The sequence below is a fragment of the Psammomys obesus genome, unplaced genomic scaffold (genome assembly GCF_907164565.1).
Source record: "Psammomys obesus unplaced genomic scaffold, mPsaObe1.curated_primary_1811, whole genome shotgun sequence".
NCBI classification, from domain to species: Eukaryota; Metazoa; Chordata; class Mammalia; order Rodentia; family Muridae; genus Psammomys; species Psammomys obesus.
The window spans coordinates 41,373,953-41,394,355 of NW_026587216.1; the positions used below are offsets into that span (position 1 = coordinate 41,373,953).

Genomic DNA, 20,403 nt, shown 5'->3' on the forward strand with positions numbered 1-20,403 from the left:
CGAACTGTCATTTTTTTTACCCCCCCCCCCCCAGGGGCGAGGGGCGTCACGTGACCGCGAGTAACTGCCGTAGCCAAGTGGCTGCAACTCGGAGTTTGCTGCAGAGCTGCCCCCTCCCGGCGGGAGCGCTGACGTCACGGAAAAGCCCTGTCGCGGGGCGGCCGGGCGCGCTATAAACGGCGGCGGGCACCGCCAGCGGGCAGCACACGGCCTCGGGCTGCGGAGCGGGCAGCGCGGGCAGCGCGGGCGGCGGGCACTGCAGCAGCGGGCGGCGGGCGCCGCGCGGACCGACGGCACCCCGCGGCCGGGAGCGGCCGGGTAAGGGGGCGTCGCGGAGGCAGTCCCGGTGGGAGCCCAGGCGGAGGGGGCGAACTTTCCAAGTTGGGAAGGGAGCCCCCGGACCGTGAGCTCTGCGCCGAGGGTTCGGCGAGGGGGTGGGGGGAGAAGTTCAGGCGCAGAGGATGCCCTTCTGATGGGGGGGGAGTGTCCTTCGGTCCGTTCCCGACGGGTGTCACCTTACAAATTAGGCTCAAGGTCTGAGCGCGAGTCTGCTGCTCAGCCAGGGGCTGTTTTTTAGGACTTAGAAAGCAGCCGGCTGGTTCTGGCTAGGGGCATTGATGGTGTGTGTGTGTGTGTGTGTGTGTGTGTGTGTGTGTGTGTGTGTGTGTGTGTGTGTGTTAACGGTGGATGCTCGGGCAGTCTTGGCAGGCTCAGACCCCCCCGTCAGGAGAGGCGGTTTTGCAAGGAGAAAGTTGTAGGAAGTTGTCGAGTATCTTTTCGCCGAGTCTCTGACCTTCTGATTCGCCTCAAGAAGTTAACTGACTCTTGGGGCGGACGAGGTTCCTTCAGGATGAAGCACCGTTTGCACAAGTTTGATGCGCCCGAATGTGGGCAGGTCCTTTTTCCCTGTCGGAAGGACCAGGCTCAGGGCTGATAGGCTAAACGGTGTCCGTGGGCGAGAGGGTGCAGCTGAGGCATAAACCTCAACCAGAAACCGCCCCACTCCCCAAACAACGGTCCCTTCGGGCAGCTGGAGGGCATCGGGGGCACTTTACTAAACATGGAAGTTCCCCCAAAGTGCCTTGTCCGGTCCAGCCAGGGGAGTGATGTCATTGGCACGTGTTTGCCGCGGAGGCTCAAACGACTGCAGGATGCTGGTGCAATTAAGAGCCATGTTTAGACAAGAGCCGCCAACCTGGCCAGCTGGTCCCCAGCGGCACTGACTTGTTGCTGGTGGTAAAGCCATTTCTGGAGGCAATGGGCTTCTCCCAGCTGCCTCGGTGCCAACTCCCAGTGGGAGTTTCGAAGCTTCTTTAAGGATGGAGGGAGCTTCCGGGCAGTGGGTGACAGTTCTGGTATTGCACATGATAGCCTGCTTGAGAAGCTAGTGTGTGTGTGTGTGTTTAAAATTTTGCTTGCTGGGGCTTGGGGACAGTTCCCTGGGTATTCCTTCTATCAAGAATGCTTATTCCTACCCGTGAAATGAGCTCCCTTGGGCCTAGCTCATTCTTACTAATATTGGCCTCTTGACCGCTTTGGTTCCTAGGACCCCACGATGACTCTGAATAATGTCACCATGCGCCAGGGCACCGTGGGCATGCAGCCACAGCAGCGCTGGAGCATTCCTGCTGATGGCAGGCACCTGATGGTCCAGAAGGATCCCCACCCCTGCGGCCTCCACAACCGCCAGTCTACGGCCCCTGAAGACCCCTGCCGGCGGAGCTGGTCCTCTGACTCCACAGACTCCGTCATCTCCTCTGAGTCTGGAAACACCTACTACCGAGTAGTGCTTATAGGAGAGCAAGGGGTGGGCAAGTCCACCCTGGCCAACATCTTTGCCGGTGTACATGACAGCATGGACAGCGACTGTGAGGTCTTGGGAGGTAGGTAGCCCAGCTCTATACACTGAAGCCAAAAGAGCAAGAACAAGGGCAAGGGTCAATGTCCCGCAGAGCTGGGAGCCCACGCTCGCAATCCCAGCACTGGGGAGGTAGACTGGGAACTCGTGGTCATCTTCAGCTCCACAGAGAGTTTGAGGCTAGCCTGGGCTATGTAACTCTGTCTCAAAAAACAAAATTAAAACAAAACGTATCTTCAGAATTAGGAGAAAAAATACACACCTTTTCGATACTGAGATGGGTGACAGAGGCCTAAATCCTGGCACAGAGCCTCAGCACAAAAAAATGGAAGACAGAAATATGTTTACACAGGATCAACTCTGTTGACCTGAGCCATCAAGGTCAAGTCCGAGGGGTCCAGGAAGGCTGAGCTGGACCAGTTTTGGACCAGTAGCTCATCACTACAGACACTTTTTCTGTGACTACGCATAAAACCAAACTGATTTTTTTGGGGGGAAGGGAGCTGTTAGGGTGGACCAGTTAGTCTGTTTCCACTAGCATTAGAAGCATGTGCAGGGGTAAGGGGGTCAAATGTTACTTGAAGTGACATAAAAACTTTAAAAACCGAGATATGAAAACGATGTGAAGTGCCCTGTGTAGACACTGATGCGTTTCCCAGATGATTTTCTCTATGGTCTCATTTCAAGTTTTTAGTTTTTCAATCCTTAGCTATTTTCAGACCTGTTTTTAGAAAAACACGTATTACACAACAACAGGTAGTAGCTTTATATTCTGGGGTGGGAATTGCGGCTCCGCTTGTTCTCATGCCGTACCCTTCGGCCAGAGCTCCGGCGTGAGTACACACGCCCAGATCAGCTGCCCGCCTCCTTCACAGCTGTAGGAACAGAGGGAGGACTGCTCAGCGTTTGCACTTCTCACATGGGCTGTCCCCATGTGCCGTCACAATGTACACGCTCACAGCAGGCTTGGGGAGCGGTAAGCTGTGCACCCCACGGCAGACTGGTGTGTGGGGGGGTTAATCCTGGGAAAGATGGTTTAGTGGTGAGTTGTTTCTGTTCAATGTGTGCAAATCCTACTCCCCACTGCAATGGCCCATTTCATGGAATGGTTTTTAGTCTTCTTAGCTATCTTGGTGTTAGGGAGTTCACTGCTTCAAGAGTCGGCTCAGGGATGGGCCATGAACCATGACTGATGGATGTGGCATCCATTTCTCTCCCCACTTCTGGACTCTCAGGCACCACAGCTAAGCAGGGGTCAAGGGAGGCACAGGGCTGACATCCTGCAGTTGCTTTGCTCTTTGTATGGGCCGGTGGGTGCTAGAGGACAACAGAGGAGGGAGCTAAAATTCGGACCGAGCATTTGCAGTGGGAGGGGCTTTCATGCAGCGCCTCATGGTTGCTGATGTTTATCTCAGTCCTTACAGAATTCCTGCGCCTGTGTGTGAACAGGGTCTTGGGAGGGATGACTGGGAAGATGGAGAGTCACCCTTTGGGAATGCTGCCTGTGGAGGCTGGGGCTTTCTAATTGTATGCTAATGCTTCTATGCTCATCCTACTACTACTGGGGCCCATGCTGTATGTTGGCACTGAGCTGGACATTTCCTAATGTGCTTTTGGTAAAGTGTACAAGAACAGAACCAGCATGGTATTAACATCTCTACGTACAGATGTTGAGATGGAGGCTTACAGAGTTAAGGGACTCCTAGGGCTTCCTTTTAAACCCATTTGTAGTTTAACAAAAAACAAAACAAAACAAAACAAAAACCTGACATTCTTTCACTGTCCTCTGCAGCCTGTGGTTAACCTTCCAAATGCTGCTAAGTACACAGCATGTGGGATGACCCCTTGCAGGCATCGGGCCCCCAGCGGTGGCTGAGTGGTGAGGGACTCGGTGCCAGTGGCTGTAACTTAGAGCACGGTGGCGTAAGTGCTGGGAAAAGTAATAGTAAATGACTCTGAGGGCTGACATAAGGGAGGGGTTGTTTTATCTGTTTTAAGAGGAGGAGCTGAAAAGTTAGTAGATAATAGGCTTCTGGAAGTGTTTGCCCACTAGAAGGCGTGGCATCTCTACAGTGGGTAACATCCAATAGGCATAGAGAGGCAGGGCTGACTGGCATCTGGACTTGGAAAAGATAGGACACTTCTTTGGAGAGACAGGAAGGGACTTTTCTTAACTGCTGCTGAACACCTGGTAACGAGAATCTCTGCATTGGCGGATCCATCCTACCTTACACGTCTTATCTGAGTCACGAAATTCATTTGGTTTGGAAGTGTACCCGCATTCACGCCGGCTTATTATCTTCCTGTTTTCTCAGCGTCAGTGTTCCAGCTTTAACCAGGGGGGAGTATCCCTGATAGTCTCCCTATCACTTCTCCTAATAGGAGGTGGGTGTTATTCCAGCGCACAGCACTAGTCACATGATTTTCTGTGCATATTTAATTCCATCTGGCCCTCCACCCATTCATCCATGCACGGACTCACTCACGTCTAAACAGCCACTGGACATGGAGCACAGCGCTCGGGGAGGAACAGTGTGAGGGGAAGGCCCCTGCAGAGAGATGACAATTAACTTGAGGTACAAGGAGAACAAGGGGTTCGGTTTGGAGAAAAGACTTCTGGATGTGGCAATCAGGAAAGGCTTGGTGGAAGAGGAGGGCTCTGAGCTGGCCTGAAAGACAACTAGGTTTTAGGCAGCCCAAACAGGATGGGAAGGCACTTAGACCCCCAGGGTGTCCTGCAAAGAGCCCTAGATTTGGAATGTAATGACTGGTTTGAGACTCCCCCCACCCTCAGGTGACACAGACAGCTAAGTGCCAAGTTAGATTCTCTCCCTCAGGAAGTGCCCTCACCGGTATAATTACGGTGATAGCTCCTAGGGTGGTGCGGGGACCAACGGGAAGAGCAGAGAGCAGCAGCAACGTGTTGGCACATAGTACACAGAGGATAAACACTGCTGACAGCATCTCCATTTCATTCTCTGTGTCTCTGTATTCTGTTCGCAGCCTCAGTCCCCATGGCTGGAGAGGTGAGCCTTAGGGAACACTGTCTGGCCACATGAGTAAGAAAGGGCAGCCCCAGATTCAGTTCAGGTTCGGGTGTGCTCTCTGCCAGAACGCCGTGAAATCTGCTTCTCCTTCGTGCAGTGCTCGGGTTTACGCTGCGCATAGACAATGGGGCAGGCACATTATGGGTTCTGGCGGAGGCCCAGAAGTCAAAGCAAGTGCGCATCTCTGTCCGTAGCGGGGTGCGCTGGGAGGATGCAGCAGAGAGTAGTAACTGGTGCCGTTTCATGCTAGAGAAGAAGTAATGCAAAGATGCCCGGAGCAGGGAAGGAAGTGCAGAATCCTGGCGCAGTTTGAAACTCACTCCCAGAGGGCACCCCCTTAGCAGGCACAAGTCCTAAAGATATCTAAAGGAAGAGATTTCATCACAAGGGCCAAAAGGAGAGACATTGTTAGGAAAGTCATAGTTTCCAAAACATGGAATTAGAAACAGAAAACCCCAGAGCAGGCACGAGATTGTTGTACAAGGAAATCCTCTCGCAACAAAATCCCAGGGCAGCCCACCCCTCCAGCCCCACGACAGGATTTTTCCAGATGGAAGGCCTCTGGCCCTTGGCTGCTCTCGCCCTTCACCTACAGCCAATGTAGACTCAGATTCAGAGGGAAAGTTTCCATTACCAAGCAGAGCCGTTGTAATACTTAACATGAAAACACAAGCTGGTTACTGATAGGGAGTGTGCTAACTTAGTCTATTTTTAAAGATGAAGAGGTCAGGTATGATGGCACATTCCTGTAATCCCAGCACCCACGAGGCAACTTCCAGGCCAGCCTGGTTGTGTAGTGAGTTCTAGGCTGGCCAGGGCTACTCTCAAGAACCCATCTCAACAAAACAAAGAAAATGGGGCAGAGGGTTAAAGAAAATTATGGTCCAATTAGGAACAGTTCCAAAATAATTTTTCTTTTGCTTCTGCAAAGAGGAGAAACATTGCTGAGCTCAGAGTTCCTCAAGTTTCCAGTGAATGAATGGTTTAGGGATCGCCCACTGAAACACACAATGGATTTCTCATAATAAAGCTTATGGAAATAGGGCCTATAGTTAAAACAGCCCATAATGGAGCTTATAGTTAATGCTTTCTCAAAGCTTCATCCACTGAATTGGAGTCAAACATTCTTAGGGAGTCTATTTAGCTTCATAAATGGTTTTTCTCCATAAAAGATCCAAGAATGATGAAAATGATTTCCTCTTGATTCAAGTGATTTAGCCATCCGCAAGAGCTGTAGGAGATCTGTTTAGAGGGACTGGAGGACTGTGTGCCACATGTTGAAGGGGAACAATAGCCGTGTGTGTGAGCGTGTGTGTGTGTGTGTGTGTGTGTGTGTGTTTGAGTATGTTTGAGTGTGTGTGTGTGTGTGTGTTTGAGTGTGTTTGAGTGTGTGTGTGTGTGTGTGTGTGTGTGTGAGCTACATGTTCATGTGGGAACACGTAGGTGTGGATATCTATGCATGTGCACATGGATGCTAGAAGCCAGCTTCAGGTGGTGGTGTTCTTCCAGAGCCGGCCATCTTGTTTTGGGAGGCAGAGACTCTGGGTTGGGAGCTAGCCGAGCTGGCTAGGCTGGCTGGCCAGTGACCCTAGGAACCAAGGCAAGGGTTCCAAGTGCTTGCCGACCATGCTTTGCTTTTCACATGGATCCCTGAGGACTCAAACTCGGCCTCCTGTGCTTGAACAGTGAGCACTTTCTGACTGAGCTGCGTCCTCAGCCTCCATAGAGTATACTTTCGAGTGTGAATGTGACAGGAACCTCTTATGCCCAGTTATTTCTCACTCACCTGACTCTGACGGCCGTGTGCTTTCTTTTCCAGAAGACACGTATGAGCGCACCCTGGTTGTTGATGGAGAGAGTGCAACGATTATCCTCCTGGACATGTGGGAAAATAAGGTATGCAGAGCCTGTGGCTGTCAGTGTACTGTTTTAGGGCTTGCCTGGTGCCAGCGTGACCTTGCCCTACGCCGTGGATGTTCCAGACAAGGAGGGCTCCTTTCCTTGATTAAAAGCATTGACTTCTGAAGAGCGAGTCTGTGCTGGGGAACAGGCTGTTCACAGATGAGCCTCAAAGAACAAACAAATTGCAGTGGTTTGCCCTGAGTTCTATTAAAAACCACCGGAAGCACATTTGTTTTAGGGAAAGTTCCAACAAGCATGGCCACTTGTTTTCAGTGACACAGAGCCACCTGGGAAGTTGGCCTTCTCCACCCTGGATTCCAGCATGGTTTGGACAGGCTTGGAGCCTCCCAGCATATAGGCAGGATCTTTTTTTTTTTTTTTTTTTTTTTTTTGTTAATTGAGAACCCTCCTGTTAGCACAAAAAAGATTCTTAATGCTGCCCTTTGGGGAAAACAAAAGAAAGTGTTTTAGGGAGTCAGAAAAGGCCAGTTTTTGACAGGTTAGATTGAAATTGGAAATACTGTTTATCAAAGTATTTTTTTTTTCAACAAAAACAACACAGGCTGCCTTTCTTTGCATCTCTACATAGCTTATAAGACCAATGTATTTTGGCATGTTGGAAGCAGTTTTCTTACTTTGTCTTAGTTGGAATAGACGTATGGTCTCTTTGCAGAATGACACCTCAGTTTTTCAGGCTAGCCTGAGTTCATGGAAGGTCTTTTTGTCTCGCCAGGGGGAGAGCGAATGGCTCCACGAGCACTGCATGCAGGTGGGGGACGCCTACCTGATCGTCTACTCTATCACAGACCGGGCGAGCTTCGAGAAGGCGTCGGAGCTGAGGATACAGCTCCGCAGGGCCCGGCAGACGGAAGACATCCCCATAATTTTGGTTGGCAACAAAAGTGACTTAGTGCGGTGTCGGGAAGTGTCTGTGTCAGGTGAGAGGGTGTGCGGTCCTGGGCTCCACCCCTGCACCGCACTCTCCAGCCTTAGTTCAAGGGTAATTCCTGTTTGATGAGTCACCCTCCATATTCTTTTTAGAGTCCCCGGGATTCTGTTGGCTTAATGTAGATTTAGCACAATCATAACAACAACAAAAAAGTATGGCATTTTCAGTGCTTGCTCAATTTTTCCAGCTAGTGAGAATAGCCTACTTGGACACAACAGTGTTCACAGCTCTCCAGTGTAAAAATTGGACATGTGGTCAAGAATTTGAAATTGAGGGTTTTAGAAAAGCTTGAATAGTTTGGCATAAGTATATTATATATTTATAAAATCATAATTTTTCCCCCTCAAAAGACCTCATCATTTTTTTTTAAAGAGAGGAGAGCTAAGTAGAATTTGAATTACAGTTTTTAGTGAAGGAAACTGAGTCAGGAGAGAGCATATAGACTTGAGCATGAAGCAGGGCTGAGTTTCCTGTCTCTATCAACTGTATGAGTTCCTTCATGTTTTTCAAAAACGTTTCACTCAACTTCTTCCCGGACGTGATAAGAATAGTAGTATGTTTCCCAAGACTGTTGTGAGCGGTGAAAAGTGTTTGGAAAGAGCTCAGCCTGGGTTGTTGTTTGTTGTTTGTTTGTTTGTTTGTTGTTTTTTGAATGCAGCAAGCCTGCAGTAAGTGAAGGCTACGGCTTTTGCCGTTGGAATTAATAGCGCTGCATCTGGTGAAGCTGGGCTTTCAGATAGTGAGTGTGGGTGAGGCAGATCCAGCTGGCTTCCTGAGATCCACTCAGGGGCCATTTCTGCTTATACCCTGTGAAGTACCCATGCCAGGCTATGTCCTTCTATCTCTAATGCGGCCTACTACCCTGTGCTAGCCCTAGGGCAGTTTTAGAGAGGCATCCTTCGGCTTGGCCGCATTGCCCGGGATCATACTCTTCGAGCCCTCTGACTTTCTTCTCCGCTCTTCCTTTGCAGAGGGCAGAGCTTGCGCTGTGGTGTTTGACTGCAAATTCATCGAAACCTCCGCGGCCGTGCAGCACAACGTGAAGGAACTGTTCGAGGGCATTGTGCGGCAGGTCCGCCTGCGCCGGGACAGCAAGGAGAAGAACGAGAGGAGGCTGGCCTACCAGAAGAGACGGGAGAGCATCCCCAGGAAAGCCAGGCGCTTCTGGGGCAAGATTGTGGCCAAAAACAACAAGAACATGGCTTTCAAGCTCAAGTCGAAATCCTGCCATGACCTTTCTGTGCTCTAGGAACCCACGGTCAGCCAGATGTCCCCCCGCTGGACGTCGTCGAAGGCTTTTGGGACCAGTGATCTATATTAGATTGGATACATAAGCATTGTTAGACACGGCTTCCCCTACTGCGGATGGGAAAACAACAGCTTGGCCTCATGGGCGACCAAATGCACGGGCAATGAAAGAGCTTTCTCCAGAGTCAGTATTTATTCACAGGAAAAGCCTGCCTTGCTGCAGGACACCAGAGACTCATTTAAGGGCATGTGCAGCCTTCACATGAGGTTTGTTTGTTTGTTTGTTTGTTTTCTCTTCTTGGACAGCAGAACATTGAAGCTTATGAAGAACGCCTAGAACAGGAGTGCGTTTCATCACTGAAGTTTTGCCCAGGGTTGTCCGGTGTGAACTTGAGGCCTAGGAAAGCGGTGGGAATTTATCGGAAGGAGAAGGGCTCCACCTACCTATCTTCCTGCGGCAACAGCTCAATACAGTTGTGACGAATACCGCTCCATCGAAAAGAAGCAATGGAATTTGCCGGAATCTCGGGCTTACTAACAGTTTTTGTTTAACGACCACAGAGATTTGTAGACTTAGGAGCTGGAGTGTGGACCACTTACAGGATCAAAGGGTTGTTTACTTACGTGTCCTATTAAGTGTTTATTTTGAGGAAACTGATCTCGCCAAATTCCACTTAGCCAAATAATCTTTTATGTTTTGTTGTTTTTGAAATCATGAGGCTATCATAAAATATTAGAAAAAATCTCAACTATTGATAAAACCTGGAGTGCAAAATGATTACATTTTAAATATAATCAAAAGCCTGGTTTTTTTTTTCTTTTTTTCCAAAAGCAGAGAAATGCCCCATCCTTTGGATTGATCCTTGTGTGCCACAACTGTGTTCTATTTATTATTATTTTGCAAATAACCATTTTAACATTTGATAAAGCATATTTATGAACATATTTCTTACTGAGAAAAATGTCTGTTTTATTATCTTTTTTATCTTTTTCAAAATATGCAAGTTTTTACCTATATGTCTTATAATAAAATAAATAAAATCTTTGAAAAGGAAGGCATTCTGTTTTCCTCCACAAATAAGAGAAGCATGACTATTTTTTAGAACAAGCTGTATTCTTAAAAGATACACAGTGACAGTGTTTGTCCTATCATTAGTGGTGGTCAGACTCAGCTTTTTTCTTCTTCTTTTTTTGTTTTTTTAGAATCCCCGACTTCTCTCCTTTGGAATCATGCTTCAAGTAAAGAGGAGTTATTTTTGGCTGATTGAATTGGGAAGCATTTGGGGTCATGTAAAGCTGAGCTATAATCAAAACCGATTGGTTTTTACTTTGGTCTGGCAAATTCCTGACTGAACAGATGGGCCCTGCTTTGTCTTTTGAGGACCCAGGGACTTAGGGCTTCACTAAAGCATTAGGGGGGGATTTAAAAATGTGTGTGTGTGTGTGTGTGTGTGTGTGTGTGTGTGTGTGTTAGGTGAGGGCAGTGGGCATTAGCGATCTTCCAGGCAAAGCTTAAACCAAATTGCCCTCTCTGTCGCTAATACGGCTTGGCATAGCTCACAGGGCAGCTCTGCAAGGGCAATGTGTGAGCCTTGCTGGGGTAGAAGCCCCTGCTGTTCCTCTTCTGCTCTCTGCTGGGTCTTCCCATGCCCTCCTTCCCTTTCACCCCACAATGTCTCGAGGTTGTAGACACCCTGATAGCGACACTCGTGGGGTCTCCAGAACCTCGTCTGTAGTTTTCAAAGGTGGCTGCTGTGTTTTGTTCGCCGCCTCCTTTTCCAAGTGGGCAAAGGTTTCATGTCTGTGCACTTCATGCCTTTGAATTGCTCAGGGAACATTGCACAGGGAGCTGATAGAAAAGGGTCGGGTTGCACAGGCCTGGAATGAACCTTGGCTCCACCCTTACTTGAGCCAGAGTGTGCCTCTGGACCGATGAGTGAACATTTCCAGTTTTCTCCTCCATGGAGTGGACTCTCATGGGTGTTTCTTCTTGAATTTCACAGGTCTTTGGTAGCCCTGTGAGGGAGACAGAATTCCTCACAGTACCTGCACACACATACAACACACATTGCCTAGTATATATGCCTAGAACATACATGTTTACAAATTGCAAGTGTAGCACACACAGACTACATATATGCATTTTGATATTAATTTTTCTCTGTTTTAAAACTCAACTTTCCTTATTGACTCTTTCAGACACTCCCCCCCAATGGACAGCAGAGGACGGACCCCCTAGCCCTCAGATATGGTCGGTGCTGTTACCAGGGCTCCCATCTTGACCCAGGCTGTAGACCACAGGCTAGCCTTCAATTCCAGAGAACTTTTGGTTCGGAGCTACAGTTCTAGAGTCAGATGGACCTGGATTTTGGCACACTAGGTCCCACCCACACCCAGAGTGACATCCTCTGTTCTCTCTCAGACTCATTTTCCCATCTGTAATGTCAGAAGAACAATGCCTTGTGGGATTTGATGAGACCCAGGCCACCACCCGGGAGAGCTGTGACCCCTCGCCTCACTCACGCTCCCTTCAACCTCATCACACACCCATGCCCTGCTTGGTGCTGGGAATGTGATGATGACTAAGGCATTGTCCTTGTCCTCAGAGGACCCATAGGCAGTAAATCTGACTGTCCCCAATGAACAAAGAAGGCATCATTAGCAAAGGGGGGGGGGAAGGCAAAATATGATAAGTATTATACTCGGGAGGGATTGTATTTTCTTTCCTTGAGGTAAAACTCAAATGAAGAAAACATCACACAAAATGATTTGATTAGATGTGAATAAGCAAACTGAGCTTTGAAAGTACACTTTTGAGGGCAGTGAGGCATTGAAGGGAGGCTAGTTTCTAGCCCAGTCTTGGTTTTGCTTACTAAGCCATGATCTGTTTAATGCAGGGAAAGAGACAGGCTCTGAGGAATTTATTTGATTAAAGCCAGGTGTGGGGCTGCATCTTTATAATCCCAGCACTTGGGAGACTGAGGCAGGAGCAGCATAAGTTTAAGGCAAACCTGGGCTATAGGGCCAGTCCCAGTGCAAATAAAAATATAAACAAAGCTTATTTAACCATACTTAAGGAACACGGCGGGCCAAAACAACTTGCCTTCAAGAAGGTTATGGTATGGTTCAAAGTGGTGGGGAGTGGGAATGACGGAGAAGAGAGATGGCTGCAGAAGAGCTGCAGTGTGATATGGAAGACAGAAACAGCTGTGTGAAATGGGAGTAAGGGAGAGGGAGAGGAAGACAGAGACAGAAACACACACACACACACAGACAGACAGAAATAGAGATAGACCGGCAGCCAGGCAGGCAGGCAGGCAGGCAGACACACACACACACACACACACACACACACACACACACACAGAGAGAGAGAGAGAGAGAGAGAGAGAGAGAGAATGTATGAGAGTGAGCTTAGTATAGAGGTGCCCACACGGGTTGGGACAATGAAGTTACACAGGGAAGATACTTTGGAACCATGAATGCTACAAAAGCTGTGGAAGGTTCTCCCCTAAAGACTTCATAGGGAGCATGTCATATGATAGCGAGTCAAGTTCTAGCAACTAGAACCACAATAGCACTGATTTCTGATGTCTTAGCCACCAAGTTTATGCTAGTACCAGCCATGCAAGAAAACTAAGCACCATGGGTCATTTAGAACAAGGGGTCTTAGTTGACGGAGCCCCACTCCATTCATCTGGAAGGTGAGGGAATGATACTCAGCTCCCAAGAATGCCATGAGGCCTGAATGTGTTTTGTTTCCATATGAATTCATCTTCTAAGAGGTGGATGTTAATTTTCAAACCCGGGACAAGCCGTTGAGATGCCCATTTTCACATACCTAAGCAGACATGACCTCCAGGTTCTCTGGGCATCCCTCAGTCCCTACCTGTTACAGGGTAAGGATGACATACCCCTTCTTCAATCCTGAACTCTCCAGCCCAGGGGCTGGGCTGCCCTTTCCCCCAGAAGTTCTTCCCTGTATAATTCAGACATTTTGGTTACCCACCCTGTTGTAGCTTTGGCCCCCTGGCTTCTGGCCTTGGTTCCCTCTCTTCCTTTTCTCTTCCCCTCCTTCTCTCCCCACATGGCCAAGCTCAGTCTGGCCAAGCCCACTCTGGCTACGCTCTTCCATTTATCTATAATAAATTTTCTCCTCCACCATACCTAGGAACAGTCAAGTCCTCTTTTCTTTCTTTCTTTCTTTCTTTCTTTCTTTCTTTCTTTCTTTCTTTCTTTCTTTCTTTCTTTCTCTCACTCTCTCTCCTTCCTTCCTTCCTTCCTTCCATCCTTTTTTTTTTTTAAATTTTTATTCAGTGAGGAGGGACTGAACTGGACAGATAAGCAGAGGAGAAGTTGAGTTTCAAGAAGGGAAATGTGGACTTGGTTCAGGAGGCAATTCAAGTGACTGATATTCCCAAACAGGGCGTGCCCCTGATGCTGCTTCAGGACACCTCAAGGACTGTGGAAGCTGACTGGAACCGGAAGGAGAGGTTCACCTCAGGCCAGGAGCAGGATGACACAGCCTTGGCCAAGTTTATGCAGAGGAGAGTCCTTCAAGTGCAGATGAGGTTCTCTTAGAATTCACAGGCCTGTTAGGACTCCTAGACCACACGTGCACAGCAGCAGAAAGTTATGTGTGAAGTACTAGCAAAGCAGTAAGGTCCCCACAAATGCCAGAAGCACAGAAGGGTTTAGGGTGAGACACCGAAGCTGTGCGGAGCAGGCCAGATGTATGACAGGCAAGGCCCTACTTACATGACATCACTAGAATAAGGATGTGGGTTACAGGTACAACTTCTGGAGGGCAGTCATAGCAGACCAAGTGTCCCTTCAGTGATTGGGTGGTCCAAACCCCAAGGAAGCAGAGAAGTACGCACGGGGCACCAGGCAAGTGCTATGGGAAGCAAAGTTTATGCAAAGCAAGGACTTGAGGCTTTCAGTACCTGTATCCTCATGTTGGAGAACTGAGTACAGGATAGCTTCACAGATCAGTGAGGCAACCAGACTCTCACCTCACTCCACAGTTCAATATGTATGTTCCCCAAACGGGAGGACGTCAGCAGCGTAAAGCATTGCAGAGCACACCCAGGACGCTGAGCATCCCCCTTCCTACACTTCACCCAGTTTCTGAGGCTTGCCGGGGCAGTGTTCACAAGGTGGCCCTGCATCTTCTAGTCTATCAAGGGTTAAGCCTCTGGATTCACCACCAGGCTAGAAGGAAAATCAGTGGGTGAGAAATACTGAGGAGGGGCCCCGAGAGCGTCATCCAGAGACCCCGTGTGGGTGTCTGACTTGAAGAAAACGTCTAGCTTACCTACGATGTTGGTGGATGTCCTTCTGGGGACACGGCAAGGAAGTGCCCATGTGTGAGTATCAGAAAATGGATGCAGGACAGGGAAAGGAGGCATTCAGCTTAAGCCATCAGCTTTAATTTGTCTTAAAAAAAACCCCTCAAAACCCATAATATTTGAAAGCGGTCATTTCTTTTTCTATAAACACTAGACCAGTCAAAGCAATGAGGTGGAAGTGGATGGGAGTGGATATCCTATTAAAAAAATCCAAAGGAAATTGCCTCGTGATTCATCTGTTTGATTATACGCTGGAGCTGGTGGCCTGCCATATGTGTTTCGATATTTGGAAAGATCTTGGATTGCAGGAGGAATGGCTGGGAAAACGGAGTTCTGAGCTGGGTTGGAAAAACAAGAAGAAGTGAAACCAGGGCCTCCAGATGTCTTTGGGCAAGAACTGAAAAGGTCCAAGAATGGAGAGCCAAGGAGGCAGACGTCCTCAACATGGGCCCTGCTGCAATTTGCATGGGGCGCTGTGAGGGGCACATGCTGGCTGGCGTGTGTTATCTGAGTCACTGCCAACAGACTTTGTTGATGAAAATGGGAGTGGCTAATGTTTATTTTGGGCTCTGTCTCATGACAGCACACGTAGATCTCTTGACTCCAAAAGATGATTCACACTTAGAGGTTTCGAGGGCCTTGGCTATGCCCCCCACCCCCGCCCCTCTGCTCCCTTTTATACAAAGGATGATCCCGGACTTGACACATTAAGTGGTGTTTGCTCTAGGTGACTCTAGTTTGCCTGGAACCCCAAGCTATAGGTCTCAGGTCGTTGTCGCTGTAGCTGATACCATGTCACATGGACACACATGTGGCAGGCCGAGGCGTTCTTTGGTCACGTGCTTACATATGTGCAGTCTCTGGGCCACTTTCCCTAGCACACACCTAACAAAACGGACTTGTCCCAGGCTTCCGGCTTCTGCCAGGTGCAAGGATTGTGTTGGAGAGGTTGAGAAGGGTTTGTGTTTCATATCCAGAGAACACTGGGCTCAGGCTGGTAGGTCTTCGATGCCAGCCCTGGTTTTGCTAACTATTAATGATCTCTTAAACTCTCCCAACACAACAGAAGAGCAACCCGAACTCCAGAGGGTTTTTAAGAGGACGGGCTGGGACAGGCAATGAAGAGTGGGCGTGTCAGACTCTACAGGATCATTCAGTTGCTGTGCAGGTGAGCTGCACTCCAGTTGCCTTGATGAGGTTTAAGGAGAGTTTCCGGCATCTCACTGGCATGGGGAGACCCTTGGGCCAGTGGCCCTCTTGATGCCCACTTTCAGCTTGCCTGGCATTGGCCAGCATAGAGACCAACACTTTTCTTTTTTGCCTGCATTGCCCTGGCCTCAGCCACTGTCCCTCAGAGTACATAAAGCCAGACAGAAGCATTAGCTGCTGGGTCAGTGCAGCCCTTCTGGCAGCCGAAGGAGGGAACTCTTAATTTGATTTTCTTTGTTATGCCTCTGAGAGCCTCTGTACAGACTGTCAATTAGAAGGCTATTTTTGGTGCTGGAGGCAAGGATCTCTGACTGATGAAAATCCCCAGTTTGAGGGTGAAATGGTCCATTCCCCTGCTCTGTAGGAGAACAGCGCTCTGCCCCGTAGATAAATGGGCCCTGGGGGCCTCACAGGTGTTTCCGGTCAGGACCGTGAGTAAGGCAGGCTGTTTGCTGCAGAAGGCAGAGGCAGGCTGCACACCTGTGTGGCAGGGCGGCTGACAGGACCAAGTGGAGCAGCTAAGGGGGGGCAGTCTATGAGCTACAGCTGTGTCCTGCTGTGAGGCATGCCTCCAACTTTCTTTCTTGTTGTTATGTGTGTGCATGCACGTGTGCATGCCCTGGCCATCGTGTGCATGTGTGGGAGCCACAATCACTCCCCATCTTTTTTTTTTTAAAGCAGTGTCTCACACTGAACCCAAAGCTTACCATTTCAGCTAGACTCTCTGGCCAACGTTGCCCGGGACCCTCCCCTTTCTGCCTACCCTTCAGGCTGAGCTTACAGGCATGCGCTCGGCTTTCTTGAGAAGTGTGGGTGCTCCAGATCCAGACCCGGGTCCTTGTGGCCTTTCAGCAAGCTCCTTACTGCCTCGCCTGCTTCAGCTCCCTTCAGCCAAATTCTTACACCTTAATGAAGAAGTTAAGTACATGCATTAAATAAATTCTCTAGTCTATATTTGTATTTCTACTCTCTGGAATTCCCAGGTTGAGAAATTCAAAATGCCTTTATTTATAGCAAGTTCTGGGATGAGAATGCGGTGGTCTGCCATGTGGGGCATGCATTGGGGAATGTCGCCAAAGCCTCTTGTCTGCCATCTTGTGCCTAGGCCTCTAGGCTTCTAAGAGAAGCAGCCCCGTGTTGGAGAGTGAACGCAGGGCCTCTCCCATTGATCTGCACCCCAGCGCCGCTCCTGGATGCTGCGGTGGAAGCAGAACCTTTTTTCTCTCTGTGGTCCTTGCACTTTCCTTTCTTTCCCCAAGCCACAGGGTCAGCCATCTCCTTGTCATGACTAGCCCGGTCTGCCTTCTCTCTTTCAAGCACAAGGCTTCCTCTGCTGAGCACAGGATCTTATATTCTTGAGGGTTCAGTTGTGTTGTCACAGGCCGTCTTTCCCAGAGTGTGTTTCTCAGGCTATCCGCTCTCAGTTAATATTAATTGTAATGAAAGAGGAGTCTATGGTCAAATGGGTCCTGGGTTTGAACCCAGGGCCCTGTGCATGCTTGGCAATCACCGTGCCACTGAGTTGTAAACTCTGCCTGGAGTAACATGGGACGCATTACCTATAAAAGTGCTTACTGCCAGGATGGAGAAATGGTATCAGGGAGCAGAAGGAACGGGAGGGCAGAGAGCAGGGGATGATGCAAAGTGAAAAAATTTAATAAATAATTAATAAAGAACGCAAAAATATTTTGTGTGCTTGTGTAACGCGCTCAAGCAAACAGCAGCAAATATATGACAAATGTGAGCAAGGTGACATTTCCTGCTTTAAGAGCACAGTTCTTCTGCATGAGGTATGTTCAGTGTCACGCTACCGTCACGTCATCCCTATCCGGCGTTTCCTCATCCAGCCTGTACTCTGGCTGGAATGACATTTCCAGCCTGGGAAACTTCCATCCCACTTCCTGTCTCTGTGAATTTTGCTACCTCACGCACCTCACCTGAGTGGACCATATTGCTTGTCCTTTTTTTACTAGCTGCCTCCTCATCCTCCTCTTCCTTTTTGTTTTATTTTATTTTATTTTTTTTAGATAGTCTAGCCATGCTGTTCAGTCTTTCCTTTACCCCTTCCCTCTCGCCTTCGCCTCTGAAGGCTGGGATGACAGGTGTGGACCACCAGACCTGGCTTGTATTTAGTTTCTATCATATAATGTCTTCAAGAGTCACCCAGGTTGGAGCATGTGTCAGTTCTCCTCCTCCTCCTTCTTGGTTCCTGAATGCTATTTTCATTTATTTTTGAAATTGTAATTGAATTACATTTCCCTCTTCCCTTTCCTTCTTCTAACCCCTCTCTTACGCCCCTCCCCACTTTCCTTCCAATCCATGGCCTCTTTTCCATTATTGTTACTGCATGATTGTATGTATTTGTTTATACATTTAGGCTTCTAAACATAACCTGTCGATTCTGTATGATCTTCCTTGTGTGTATGTTTTCAGGGCTGACCTTTCAGCACTGAACCACCGATTGGTGAGCTCTTCCCTTGGGAGGATCACCTTTTTCGATCCCAGCTTCCCGTTGTTCTTTGTGTATGGTTGAGGCCTGGTGGGCTTTTTCCCATCCAGTTTGGTATGTCTGTTGATGTTATCCTTTTTCGGCTCATATTTAGGCACTCATGTTGATGGGACTTTGTGGTTATAGCTTCTGATGTTACTAGAAGACACAACCACACAGAAAAGTCCCCAATCCTCTGGCTCTTACAGTCTTTTCACCGCCTCTTCAGCAATGTTTCCTGAGCCTTAGGTGGGGGAGCATTTTGTAGATGTCCCATTGGGACTGGGTTTTTTTCTGTGCCTCCTTGATCTCCTGAATAATGACATGGAGACCTTTATATTTATAGGTCTCTATATTTTATATATAAATATAATAATAAATATAAATATAAATATAAATTTATATCTATAGACAGGAGATGCTTCATAAGAATGACAATGCCAAAGTCTGACCTGTACTCAATCCTCTGGGTACAGGAATCAGAATTTGCATATACAAGGATAATCTTTATGCAGTACACAAAGACACCACTCCAACAGGCCTCCACAATGATGTATTTTGATTGGTTGTGGTTTTCTGTAATAGTCTCTGTCTGCTACAAAGAGAAGTTTTCTTGATTGGGGGGTAAAGACCACTTATCTGTGGGTATGAGTACAAATTAATTGATTGTTGTTAGGGATTATTCTGGTTTAGAGAATTACAGGTTGGAGATTCTTCTTCAATAACCATGACTTCACTAGCACTGAGGAGTTGGCTAGGTTTTCAGTACTAGGAATGCTATCCCTCTTGTGGGGCTGCCTGAAGTCCAATTAGAGAGATGTTGGTTACCATCATGGTATATGGGCCAATATTGTACCCATAGGGTTGTTATGCTGTGCTGGTCACTGATGCGGTTCATAGGTTGGTTCTCTCCTTTGGAAGCTGCCTCGGAGCCTTCTAGTACCGTGGAAGCTAGCTCTCAGGGAGACGACATTCAGGTCATTTCTAGCTCAGGGTCCCCTGGGCCCTGTTTCTGATGTACTTGTTGTCTTCACCAACAGGGACTCACCTTCCGCCTCTGGAGGGTAACCAAGGGCAACAGCAATAAGCTGTGTGTTTGGGGAGTCTCCTGGCCAGCCCTGGGCAACAACTCAAAAGAGGCCTTCTCATGTTTGGTGTTGGGGTTTTTGTTTGGTGGTCTTTGGCTGTTGGATCATTTGGCTGTCAGCCCAAGTGATCTCTGTCTCTTTTAACAGTAAGTAATATTCTACTAAATTTATGCATTATATTTTGCCTATCACTGGTAGTAGATTCTTGTATTGCTTCCTGTTTTGGTATATGATTAGTGTTATTGGAAACATGGGTGTAAAAACACCTGTTTGTGTTCTTACTTTCAATTTCTTTTTTTTAACTTTTTTTTAAGTTTTGTGGTACTGGTGGTTGAACCCAGAGTCATGCTAGGCAGGTTCTCTACCACTGAGCGATATCCTAGGCCTCTAGTTTCAATTCTTTTGAGCATATACTAAAAGATGGAGTTGCTGGACTAGATGATAATTTTTTTTGTATTTTTTTATTTTTATTAGTTATAGTTTATTCACTTTGTATCCCAGCTGTAGCCCCTCCCCCATTTCCTCCCAATCCCACCGTCCCTCCCTTGTCTCCTCCCATGCCCCTCTCCAAGTCCACTGATAGAGGAGGTCCTCCTCCCCTTCCCTCTGACCCTAGCCTATCAGGTCTCATCAGCACTGGCTGCATTGTCTTCCTCTGTGGCCTGGTAAGGCTGCTCCCCACCTCATGGGGGAGGTGATCAAAGAGCAGGCCACTGAGTTCATAATAGACACAGTCTGATTACTAGGGAACCCATTTGGCGACTGAGCTGCTATGGGCTACATCTGTGCAGGGGTTCTAGGTTAGCTCCATGAGTGGTCCTGGGTTGGAGTTATCAGTCTCAGAAAAGACCCCTGTGCCCAGTTTTTTTTTCTCTGTTGCTCTCCTTGTGGAGCTCCTGTCCTCTCCAGGTCTTACTATCTCCCCTTCTTTCATAACATTCCCTGCACTCTGCTCAAAGTTTGGCTATAAGTCTCAGCATCTGCCTTGATATCTGCAAGGTAGAGCCCTTCAGAGGCCCTCTGTGGTAGGCTCCTGTCCTGTTCCCTATTTTCTCCCTCTTCTGATGTCCACCCTCTTTGACTTTCTGAATAGTGATTGAGCACCTTAGCCAGAGTCCTCCTTATTGATTAGTTTCTTTAGGTGTACAGATTTTATTATGTTTATCCTATATTATATATCTAATATCCACTTATGAGTGAGTATATTTACCCTGTGTGCCTTTCTGCTTCTGAGATACCTCACTCAGGATGATCTTTTCCAGT

General features: G+C 48.1%; 1 protein-coding gene across 1 annotated transcript; it reads left to right on the forward strand.

Moving 5' to 3' along the window:
* The first annotated feature begins 239 nt into the window (after positions 1-239).
* Positions 240-10,010, forward strand: Gem (GTP binding protein overexpressed in skeletal muscle). The gene is made up of 5 exons (XM_055603391.1): positions 240-318; positions 1,547-1,883; positions 6,725-6,801; positions 7,541-7,745; positions 8,728-10,010. The coding sequence occupies exons 2-5, from the start codon at positions 1,556-1,558 to the stop codon at positions 9,003-9,005; spliced, it is 888 nt and encodes a 295-aa protein (XP_055459366.1). The 5' UTR covers positions 240-318; positions 1,547-1,555; the 3' UTR covers positions 9,006-10,010.
* The last annotated feature ends 10,393 nt before the right edge of the window (positions 10,011-20,403 follow it).